Genomic DNA, 12,631 nt, shown 5'->3' with positions numbered 1-12,631 from the left:
TAATGCTTTTAATATTTAGTCAATGTAAAAAGCAAGTTATTAAAATCTCTATATAGTTTTTCATTTAGCCCTGGAAATTTTCTCATGACCTGAATCAATCACTTTAGAAAGAAAAAATACAATAAGAAGAGAGTCAAGCCTAATAGGTTGACTAAGAGTAACATCTAACTCATATATTATTGTAACTAAAACAATAAAGGGTGATATGCTGGAACAACTGGTAAGACAATCCAATTACACCCATATTTCATTTCATAAAAGTTTACCTCCACATTAGAAGACAAACTACAATCTATTCCCATTTTTAGGCATTCTAAAATATATAAAATAAACTGAGAGAAACATTAAACATCAATTAACAAACCATACAAAATATTTAAAAGTTATTCTTAGATGTTGAATTCAAATATTTAAAATATTTATTGTAAACATTATAAATATTTTAAAAATACTATTTAAACTGGAGAGTCTGGAATCTTACTTTCCAAGAAAGTGTAAAGTGCAGATTATAATACAAAAATACTACACTGATTTTACCATCCAACACCAGAAGGAACTTAAAAGGCACACATTATACATTCAAGAAGAAATAGGAAGAAGGACCTAGCAGACGCTAATGCCAAACAGCTTACAGATAGCACCAGATGAGCAGTCAATCTTAAGTATTACAACAGTACAATGGCAATATATGGCTTCTACTATTAGCAATGCATATTTTGTATAACAAGCTGTGGGATTTTTTTTTCTTTTTGTGGTTTTCCAGTTTTTGTTTTTAAATTATCTAGTACCTACTACACAAGTACATTTTAGTAGAACCATTGTACCATGCAAAACAGATTATACGATTTTTTTATTCACTGAATTAAATGCTTCCTTGAAGGAAAGGGTTGGTGCTACACTAATCATTGGTTTCACTTACTGAATACATTTTAAAAGAGTTAATACAACACAAAAGGAAGTCTTACCTTCACACACATACACAAAACTTTTCAGTAATATTCAGTTTCTAACCAAATGTTAATTAAGGGACTATCAATATAATACCTTTCTTAGGCCTCAAACTGTGTTGTCAAAAAGCAAACATGACGTAACAATAGTGACTAAGATATTTAATATAGTTAACACAAATTGAACTACAAATTGAACTTCAATGTGATTCTTTAAATACAATTTTGATCATTCAGAATGTTTCCCATGGCAAATATAACTTGTCTACACTAGAATACATAAACGATAACCCAGAATATGTTGCCCTGGAAAGTTCATAAGTACATTTAACAGTATTATAAACAATAAACAACTAACCACCCAATATTTGAAATACTAAGTTAAATTCTTTAAATTACTTAATCACATTCTATTTCTCTTCAGCAAGCTAACTCTTCTATGTGCTTGGACAGTTCTGAGTTTCTAAAATGTGGACTGCTATATTTCCACTGATGGTTTAAAATAGTGTTTGATTTTTGGTATTCAGAATAAACACTGCAACAGCAGCTATGATCCAAGATTTTGCTAATTTTGCTCTTAACATGTACTCCCCTCAAAGATACGGCAGCATGGGAGACCCTGCTCCCAGGTGATCAGTGATGACCCTGCCCCTCTGGACTGATCACAGCTTCCTTTTTGTAACTGACTGGATCAATGATCAGTCTTCACAGGCAACATACTCACATAATTAGTAGTGGTTCACTAAAGCAATGATTTTCAACTGGTTGAAAAACTCTGCCAACAATCAAGAGGAGTCATAGAGCCAGAGACCATGGGAACCACCAAACTAGTTTCCAACAATTGAGAGTAGGATGTGAAATTGCATGCATCCACCTAGTCCTCCTAAGAGTCGTAGGAACTGACAAGAAGGGATACATTTTCCCCTCAGGAAATGTGTGCTCTTGGGTCACGCTGCAAAAAACAGAAAGTCTCAGGTCCTTAGGGTTGTAGATAGAAAGTTCAAAAGTGGGGTTTCCTAGAAACAGGTCCATGCTTCCCAAAGATTATATCTGAGTCTTTTAAATGGAAGAGATCTTCATAATGAAAAGACTGAAGATACCTGCATTTTAAAACTACCCAGAATTCTGAGGGTTTCCATCTATTGTTAGGCAACAACAACAACAAAGGATCTAACTAAAACAACCAACCAAAATCTGTGAGAGGGAAATTTACAGTGATAAGCAAAGAGGAAAAGAGACCTGCAGCCTGAGCAAAAATATCTGCTCTCCAAAGACTCAGAAAGGAAAAGGCTCAGAGAGCAACTGCTGAGCCATTTCACCAAGTCACCTGTACAAGTATAAAGTTGTTCTGCTTTAAATATGAGACCACCTAAATGAATTTAAAATCTAGCTATTACCAAATGCGAATCTCATTTTATTCTGCTGGTATACCATTTCCAGACTTTTGCTTTTTTTTTTTTTTAATCTTTTCTAAACTAAGATTTGACTGTAGCAGGAAAGCTTGCTTTTTTCTTCTTTTTAATTAAGCCCTTTTTTTCCTTCAAATTTTCATTCAAATAAATTGGAAAACTCTTATTTTTCTACTGTTGAGCAGAAGGTGCTGTGCTGTGTACTCAGTCATGTCCAACTCTTTGCAATCCCATGGACCGCAGCCCACCAGGCTCCCCTGTCCACGGAATTCTCCAGGCAAGAATGCTGGAGTAGGTTGCCGTTTCCTTCTCCAGAGCAAAAGGTGTATACTCATAAACTTATATATAAAATGACACTGAAAGAATCACTTGAATGCTTCCAGATAGGGGCAGAAGACCTACAGTTTAGATGGAATTAGAAGCTGCAAGAACATAAGAGGACCTGTCCTTTCAAAGCATCCCAGTTTCAGAGAAAAGTCACCCACTGACCTTCTGAAGCTGGGTGCAGCTTCATCAGTAAACACCCTAAGGAAAGAGAAGCTGACCAGACATTTACATTGAAAATGTCAAGGGAAAAAAGTTTCACCTAAAATCCTGAAATTCACTCTTATCTTGCCTATCAGGTTATATTCTTTGAATAACTTTTATTTTAAAGTGCTTAAACACAAAGGCCTCAAAAATGGCCTAGTAATACTATCACTTAGGTATATCTGTTACAAAATTATAACATTTTTAAAGTCTAACATTCAAGTTTAAAACAAATGGGTGAAATTCAGAATTAATGCTGAGACTTCACCCTTTATCAGCACTCTTACATCTTGGTACTTCATGAATCAGTCATATTGTTTGATCCATAGGATTAAAGTGGGACACTCTAGATTAGAAGTATCTAGCTAAAGTGCCTCTATTCTCAAAGTTCGTACTTGTTCCCTATTAAATTAGACCCCCTAAAAGTAATAAATACAGTCCTCTTAGAAAGGAATGGTCCCATATATCTTGGTTATATATATATATGTATAAATTGGGTTAAAATAAAAGTAAAGTAAAATAAAAATAAAAGTAAAAATGCTGGCTAAAGCTAGCATAAAGTACAGAAATTTCAAAACACACTTAAACAGGAAAGATAGATGATATTACAAACCACTTTTAAAATATTAATACTGATTGAAAATAATTAAACATACTCACTGAGAACTGAACAGTCTCAATTATTTTAGTCATGGATTCCTAAAATTTTTAACCAGCATGTATATGAATTTAAAACAGATAAATTAGTAATTCATATACTCAAATTCATGAAACTGAAGATCCAATTATTACTCTCTTCTTTGTGAAGAATGTCTAATCAGGATGTGTTCATCAAAGAAAGAAATCTGATCAGCAGCCTTTTTTAATTTTCTTACATCTCGACTCAAAGATAAAAATTACGCAAAATGAGACTTGAACTGATCCTGAGTTGAGATTTCTCTTAAGAAGAATACATCTACTTTGCCATCAAGTTCACAAAATACTGCTTGGAATACTTCCATTTATCCAACAAATATTGTACAATTACTTAGGGCAAAGCTACAAGATAAAATTGGACCTTTTCCCACTACCTTTTAAACTAACTCTATTCCCATTATGGACTTTTTAACCTACTGGTAAACTTTACTTTTAAACCTTTGACCTCATTTTTAGGTCAAATACATAACTCTTAATTCAATAAACATTGTCTAGGTATTTTCCCTAGTGACTTTTTATATGTCAACACATAGTGATTTGTCTTTTTTTTCCCTGAACACAATTTATAGAAATTCCCTGAACAACAAAAAGAAAACAACTCTGTTATATTCACTTGACAGCCAAAAAGAAAATGACTGTTGTGCTGCTTTAAGTGTATAAAGATACATTATCATTCCATTCACCTCACTGGAATGTATATGGAAGACATCTGTACAGCAGATAAAGAAGTCAGTAGCCAGAGTTAAATACAGCAAGTAAATGTGTACTGTAATAGGAATAGTTATGGAGTTTTAAAGGCTCAAGAGCGAGCCACTCCCAAGAATTCAGTAAGTACAGTACATAGCTAACAACCCACAATTTACAAGTAATTTATAAAAACTCTATATAGTATTGTTAGTTTGCTAAAGAACTATGACTCTTCCAATTGTAAACTGATAAATTCCTGGATGCATTTCTTATATTGCATTTCAGTATGGTTATTAGTAGAATATTGACCTGGCTGTCCATAAAGTCCTTCTGATTCCCGCATCTCTTCATTCATTCTTGCTAAACGTAACCTAAAATTAAAGAATGTTTTAGGTAAGTTATACAATATAAATATTCATAAACTACTGAATTATAAACAACTAAGACACGTACTCATGTAATTTTTTCTTTTACCAGTTATTTGGCCTGAAACAAAAGGACTTTTAGTTTGTCAGACCCAACAATCTGAAATACAAAGTAAACAATTCTCATGACAGAAGACAATAAAAGATTTCTAAAAAGTGAGTTTCAGTTTTAAGCAGGTTCCTTGCAGCACCACCAGCAGCTTGCTTCCTCCAGACACACAGAATTCCTGACTTCTAACGCAACCTGTCAGACTTTAACTGCCAACCTTCGAAATTATTGCTTCTATAAAATGGAAGCAATAGCCTGTCATAAGTTCAATCTGGTTCATCCTGAGGTATGGTAGTTCCAAATGTATAAATAGCATGTGTTATCTATAAATACTGGGGATATATTCTGACATACAGACATTATAATAAATGACCATAGGCTACTAAGATTTTCCCACAGTTACCATATTGATTATACATTCTTTTTGGGTTATTTACATGGCAGCAGGAAGACCTATAGCACTGGATTAAGAAAATTAGTGAATTTCCTCTCATTTTCTTACTAATTTCAAGCAACATTTTGAAACACAAATGTTATCTGTGGTGCCCCTCTCCTACTCTTTTGCCTGTCCTTCAGGTCACCAAATACTCATTGGCCTTCCAGACTTCCATCACCTTCTAATATGCTCTCTTTGGCAACCGCAGCATCTGACAGAGGCTGTTTTTTATCTTCAAAGTACCACAATTTGCTGCCATTTCCTTTCTCAACCATTGTGTGAACTCGTAACAGCAAGATAAGTAAGTCTCCCTTTTTGGTATTTGAACCTTTCAGAGAGGCTGCCTATTTCAATAAATTTTAAGTGAAACTGACAGCCTCAAGTAAAACAAAATGAGAAAATTTAGAGAATTTGGGAACATATTTTGGGGAAAGAAGGGCCAATACTATAAGAATTGCCTGGGAAGCTGCAGCCAGGGTTAATGTAATTTCTCTATATCACTCCTATCTTTTCTTTAATAACTTAGCTTTCTCCAATGTTAAGTCTACAATGATTTAATAGATCTAAATTTTCCTACAATAGTCTCCACAATAACAATAAACCCTCCAGTGAGGAAATGAAGCTAGGTACAGAGAAAATACATTTTTCTCTTTTGGTTTTTTGTTTTGTTTTAGTCTGGCAGGGGTCAGGGAGGGGTGATATATGGCAAGAATTCTCAGTGGGAACTCTGGAGTTCAAGATAGTCAAGGGAGTCCCCCTTCTTTGTAACTGACTGAAATTCAGTAGTGTGGATGGAACTATCTTTATTTAGTTAACAGAGAACCAACAATCATGGGCTTCATTCAGAACAGAAAGAAAAAGTGATTCATACAACCTGTTTGAGACTTCCTACATAACGGTAAAGGATAGGTGACCACCACATTCCTAGATTTCCAGTGTAATAAACAACTTTGATCTAAGATGAAAATCAAAGACCTCAAGGTTCTTTAACAGGTCATATTAATTTATATTCAAACACTCCAAAACAAATCTTTTTACCTCAAAATAGAGTACTCTTGTGAATAATTCTTTTTAAAAAATAATCACAAACATGTCTCCTAAGTATCAGTGCACAAAGGCAATGCAACTGCAAGTTACTAACATCAATGCACTTGCATTCCCTGCTTATAATCCTCTAATTCTTGAGGTAGTTAGTAAAACTGCCTGTTACTAACCAATCCAACTCTCACCCCAGTACTGTACTGAGAGTTAAAGAATCCAGTTCAGAAAGGTCAGTTATTCTATTCCTACTGGCCAGGAAGTAAAACAAAAGTGGCTAAGTACACAGGTTTAGAGACAGAATTCTTGGTTTCAAATTTCAGCTCCACCATTTACTAGTTTCTCAAATTATCTGTAGCTTGGCCTGCTTACAAATGAGGCTGGTAATAATAAAACCTTCCTCATAGGATTGAGGTGGGAACCAAGTAATTTCATGTATGTAACATGCTTCATACATTTAATGTGCTTAGAAAAGTAAATGGCTTCTAGTAAATAACCAAGTTTAAATTTCACACCTACACAGGAAACTCTAAGTTAAAACCCTGTATAAGTAATAAAATGTATGGGAAATAATCATGTGAAAACACTTACAAGGTCACTATATCAGCATTGGCTGCTTCCACAGCTATACTCAAAGGGTCCTTCCCTTCTTCATCAGTGGCATGTTGATTGGCACCTCTTTTTAGAAATAAACATACCTGCCTGATATTGCCAATAAAAAATAAAATTAGTATTCACCTTAAAAAATAAAAAGCATTATTTAAAGATATAACATCTTCATTAGGAAATTCTTGATTCTTTCTACAAAGATTTATTTTATTGACTATTGACTCTATTAATAAAAATCTACATGAGCAACATTTTATAAATCTCAAGGTATTTTCACATTTAATCTGGTAATACATAGTATAGTGGGATGTATAAATTATGGCCCCTACCCTCAAAGAATATTACAAAAAGGTGTACACAGATACCTAGAAAGTTAAATAAAAAGCACTCAAGGTCATTATCGAGGAAAAGAAGGAAGCCAAGGCAATGTTCACATCATAAAATATTAATGCTAATACAATAGCAACAAATGGGAAGTAATCTTGCTGCTGTATTCCTCACAAATATTCATAACTTCAAAAAACTGACAAAAATGAAAAAATGATAAATGGAGTCTATGAAGTAAAATGGGAATAATCATGATTAAAAAGAAAATAAAAGGATGAGTTAAATATAAGCTTTTATAAAGAAGAGTTTTTATGATAAAGTTATTGAACTGAATCTTCTTGCTAATAGAGGGAAAGAAAACAAGCTAGGATGAAAATAGAAGATTAGTTATAAATAAACATTAGAAAAGGACAGCTTCTTGCCTGTCCAGGTAATAAAGATTGCAGATCCTGAGGTATTTTATTAAAAAAAAAAAAAAAAAAATGGCCTTTGATGCAAATATATAAGGCCAAATTTTGAGTTTATTTGTACCCTCTAGTAGAAAGCCCATTGTATAGCTTTATTGTTCTGTGGATCTAAACACTGGTCCAGAAATCACAACATCAATAGCACAAAATAAGAATTAACTACTTTGTAGGAAAACTAAAATTTACAAAGTTACAAAAAAATTTCCCCCAAATGTGTGTGCTATGTACATAATGTATAAATACAGAAATACTGTATGTATTTATACATACAAACACATTAAATTGACTTTTAAAACTGCCAAAATTTCAGTGACAGTTTTAAATTCTAAGAGATCTATGTAAATAATTAGTAAAGTTCAAAGTAAGTCTGTCAATTTTCTTAATGACAAACAACAGGATTACTGTTACTTATTGAACAGTAATAGTATTTTTTCCTGAAACTTTTTTAAATTTCAGGTTCTACTGTGACAATGTAAGTCACAGAAAGTATCACCTTACAAACTGTACCTAACGATCTTCACTGAAGAGCAAAAGATTATTTCAAAATAATTTTTCAAATAAAATCCACTTAAATATATAAGCACAACAGTTTACCCTGTGTGCCCCAAGACGGTGGCATGGTGCAGTGGTCCCCGGCCCTGCACATCTCTTTGGTTCACATTAGCACCATTCTGTAGGAGAAACTCGCATGTAACCAAAGAGCCCTGAGAGGGAAGAAAGAAGACAACAATGGGCAAAAAGTGAATGACAATATATTTCTATTAAAAACAGAGTATTTACTTTACTCTAATAGCCAAAAAAGAGAAAATGCCCCCCAGCAAAAGCAGAAAAATAATAAATTATATTATTTTCTTCCCAAGAACTACTCTAACTGGGATTCTATTTGCAGTTTGCAATCTAGCAAAACCCACTACTTTCATTACTAGAATTCCCTTCCATGAAGAAAAAAAACTGAACTTACACAAAACGATATTCAGAAATCACTACTAGCTGCTGCTTCTATTTTCCAACCCACCTCTTAAAGCAAACAATAATGTAAAGTTATGCTCAAAATGAATTATGATTTTTTTATGTTCTGTTACCACTGAAAACCTGAATTTATAAATTCATACCCCTAACACAGCCTGAATAAGTGGTGTTGCTTTGTTTTCCTCGGAATTAGACCAGTTCACATCTGCGCCGTGAGCCAAAGCCTCAGCCATTTTAGGAAGATTTTTTTCATATGAAGCCCTATAAAGCTGGAGTCCTGGATTAAGATGTTTAGAGTCAAGAAACACAGAAGAATCTTGCCTTTCTGCCTCTGAAAAACAAACACAAATAAATAAAAATGAGCCCTTGGCAAGGAGGGAGAGAATGGGAAGTCACTGCTTCTTATTCTTTGTAAGGTAAGAATTCTGGGGACAGATGGGGGCGATGCAACACAAAAGTGTGAACGACTTAATGCCACTGAGTGTACACCTGAAAATGGTTAAGACGGTAAATTTTTATGTTATGTGTAACTTAACCACAGCTTTTTAAAAACTCAAACTCTTACTTGTATCACACTATGAAGTTGTGATGTAAGATTTTCACAAAGGTACCTTATTTCCTATAGACTAACAGCCTTCTTCTCTTTTAAATACATTGACTAGTACATCAGGTCTGTGATCTTGCCAGTATCTGACATGTAGGTAGATTACTCTGTATTAAGACTAAAATTAGGTATCTGACTGTAAGTCTGGACTTAGGGACTCAGAAGACGCAGTAACAACCCCAAAAGAATTTCACTACTAGACCAAACCTCACTTTCTTTATTCCTGGGATGGCCCAATACCATCACAATTTGCAGTACAAGCAGTTCAAATAACATAAAGACACTTTCTATCGAGTGTTCTGCAGTCAAAACCGCTGAAATCATAAAGGAGAGAATATAGGAGGAAAGTACAAGTTAGAAGAAAAACCTAATTGGGTGGTGGGGCGGTGGGGGTTGTGGGATGGAGAGTGGATTTGCTGATCTCTTTCTCCTGACAAGAAAAGACAGCCAGGGACTTTCCTCTTACAAGGAGGGTAGGAACCACCTGCCAACGCAGGGGTCAGGGGTACGACTCCCAGTCTGGGAAGATTCCACATGCCGAGAAGCACACATGCCCATGTGCCCCAACTACTGAGCCTGTGCTCTGGAGCCCACAAGCTGCAACTACGAAAGCCCAAGCGGCTAGATCCAGAGCCTGTGCTCTGCAACAAGAGAAGCCACTGCACTGAGAAGCCTGCGCACCTCAACTAGACAGCAGGCCCTACTCACCGCAACTAGAAGAAAGCCCGCGCAAAGAAAGCAATGAAGACCCAGTGCAGCCAAAAATAAATATATAAAATTATATATGAAAAAAGACAGTCCCCCAAAAGATAAGACATACAGTTCACATGCATTAAAAATTACCTTTAGTTTTGACAAGTTACTTGCAACACATGTCATGAGGCTTAGAAAAATACACAGCTAGGAAAGAACTTCCAAATATGGAAAGAAATAGCTGCTCTCTCATTCAGCAGTATTAACTGCCCCTTAGTACCTTCTAAAAAATTAACCACTTCCTTTAGAAACTATTCAATCAGACTTGGCATTTCACATTTCACATGCATTTTTCAGCAAACAATACAAATTAACACTGAATTTCACGAAACTCACCAGGTTCATACAAACTATTGGCTGACACTGTGGAGGGTAAAGATTCTCTTCCATCATCAGAGCTCTGCTGGATTCCACTGTCATTACTTTTGACTGTTTTAAAGAAAAACCAACTAGAGATTAAAGTTTTGAACCATTAAGAAAAAAGTCCCACAAACAACGAGATTTTAAAATGAGCTCTGAAACATCAACATGAATTCAGCCACCACCAGAATAAACTTTTCACAATTTTAATTCTTTGGTACACTTCACTTATCAAAATATGAATCAACCATGAAGCCTAGAAATAAACTTATTTTCAGAGTCGTAACATATCTCATTCTCATTACCCCAGAATGTGTCAGGGACAGTAAAGAGTTAATTTATCATATGATGGTAAGCAATGGGCAATTCTGAGACAATGGGTAACATCTAGAGAAATGGCCACACCACACAATGACCACTGGCACAGACTTGGAATGCTCCACAAGAGTAGTACTTACTACTACGTAGTTTTGAAGAAGTATCAAAGTAGGAGAAGAGTGAATCTAGCTCATCAGGACAGAAGAGAGACTCCCGCCTGGCCTCGTCGCTATTTACAGCAACCACTGGGGACATGCAAGTTAGCAAAGCACAAAGCAGGCCATAAGAAGGGAAGAGGGCAGGAAAAAACGTTATTGGGAAAAATTTAGGAGGAAAAAACAGGAAGGATATTAGGTGGTTAATCAGATATTTAGGGCTTTTTGCATGATAGATCTGTAATTCCCATCTCCCCTTGCATTTTAAGCAGTTTTATTCCCTAGAATAGACACATTACAGTCGACCCTTAAACAACACAGGTTTAAATTACGTGGTCCACCTATTCACAAATTTTTTTTCATTACAAAATACTACAGTACCACATGATCTGGGATTGGTGGAACTCACGGATGCGGAACCAGTGATACAGAGGAACTGCAGAGACGATATGGAGGCAGCACATACGTGAAGGGCCAACTAAAAACTACAGGTAAATTTTCAACTGAGTGGAGAGTTGGTACCCCAACCCCTGAGTTTTTCAAGGGTCAACTGTATGTAGGAATGTGAATTACCAGGACACTGTTTATATTTAACTATTTTAAAGACAGAGAAATCCAATTTTTCCTTAGTGTATATAGAAGATGTGTTTTCAGCATTTAAAAAATCTACAACAGCTACTAATTCAGAAATTAAGAAAGCGACTTATACAAACAACAAATAAACTGTAATACCTGAACTCTGAGGAGATGCTCTAATTTGTTCACTTGGCCCAAGTTTAGAAATGCTCAGCCTCTTTTCTTCACAACTTTTGGAGACAATCTTTTTTTCCTGCTCAGGAGGTGATGATGACATAGAGTATTTATCCACAAATTTCCTCTCCACATATTTTGCTCTGATATACGCCTCTTTCTCCTGTCTGGTTGGTATATATAAAAATGTCATGATGTTCTGCTTAATCTCTTAGCATGGCCAATAGTGAAAAGAAGTCATTACATACTGAATTTTTCAAAGAAAGTCACTGAACATAATACTAGTTAAAATGTTTCATGTATTTGCAACATTCTGCAACATGTTTTCCTTCCAAATATTTAATGAACTATGATTTCATGTTTAAATGAATATAAATAATCAACCAACTAAAAGTCACAAGTATTAACATAGCATTCTTATTCTCTTCATTTCTATGCTCATTCATTTCTAAACATATTCCCTGTTGCTTTTTAAAGAATGAAAAACAATACCAAAACACCATTAAAATTTATAGAAATTAACTTCAATTTTATTTTTACTCCAATAAATAATGTCACACACTGAATTATCACTAGTCATGACCATAAGTTTTCATAAGACAACTACTTTAACACAATACAGCATTTTTAACTTAAAGAGGACCAAAAAAGGTATCACACTTAAAATTTTTGATTTGTGATACAACTATAAAACTTGTCAAGTTTCTTCTATACCTTTTCCTACCCACATCTTTCTAAAATGCCTAAGTCTTTGGCTAAAATAGGATATCTCAAGGGCTGAGATAACTCAAACACTATGGTTTTGCACAAAAATAAGAATCGATTTAAATGGTATTGGTTTAGAGAGCAGTAACTTTAAAAAATATTAATTATCATAAAGATATAGTCAAATATAGGATTATGGCAAAGTTTTAATATCTAATATAAAGAAATAGAAACAGTAAAAATAATATGAACAACAAAACTAATTATCCACATTGAAGGCACTCTTTGCCACTTCATTCAATAAGTCTCCATGAACAGGACTGGAAGTAAAACTTAAAACACAGCAATTAAGTAAGTACGCTCCCTTACCAGAAGTCACCCTTTTCGACTGTAATCCTT

At 34.6% G+C, this 12,631-nt stretch overlaps 1 protein-coding gene across 5 annotated transcripts in view; it reads right to left on the bottom strand.

Moving 5' to 3' along the window:
- The window catches only part of ACAP2 (ArfGAP with coiled-coil, ankyrin repeat and PH domains 2), a 162,286-nt gene that overhangs the window by 6,087 nt on the left and 143,568 nt on the right, over positions 1-12,631 (bottom strand). For 3 of the 5 annotated variants that reach the window (XM_070466206.1, XM_020877838.2, XM_020877840.2), the window contains 7 exons: positions 11,510-11,694; positions 10,763-10,867; positions 10,281-10,373; positions 8,731-8,918; positions 8,213-8,322; positions 6,807-6,917; positions 4,577-4,638 (listed from right to left, as the gene is read on the bottom strand). In XM_070466206.1, coding sequence (XP_070322307.1) covers positions 4,577-4,638; positions 6,807-6,917; positions 8,213-8,322; positions 8,731-8,918; positions 10,281-10,373; positions 10,763-10,867; positions 11,510-11,694 — 854 coding nt within the window. The remainder of the gene's footprint in view (positions 1-4,576; positions 4,639-6,806; positions 6,918-8,212; positions 8,323-8,730; positions 8,919-10,280; positions 10,374-10,762; positions 10,868-11,509; positions 11,695-12,631) is intronic. The other 2 variants (XM_020877842.2, XM_020877843.2) reach the window with 1 other exon arrangement.

The sequence above is a fragment of the Odocoileus virginianus genome, chromosome 4 (genome assembly GCF_023699985.2).
Source record: "Odocoileus virginianus isolate 20LAN1187 ecotype Illinois chromosome 4, Ovbor_1.2, whole genome shotgun sequence".
Classification (NCBI taxonomy): domain Eukaryota; kingdom Metazoa; phylum Chordata; class Mammalia; order Artiodactyla; family Cervidae; genus Odocoileus; species Odocoileus virginianus.
The sequence above is the reverse complement of the archived record's forward strand: the minus strand, read 5'-3'. Positions and strand labels throughout refer to the sequence as shown.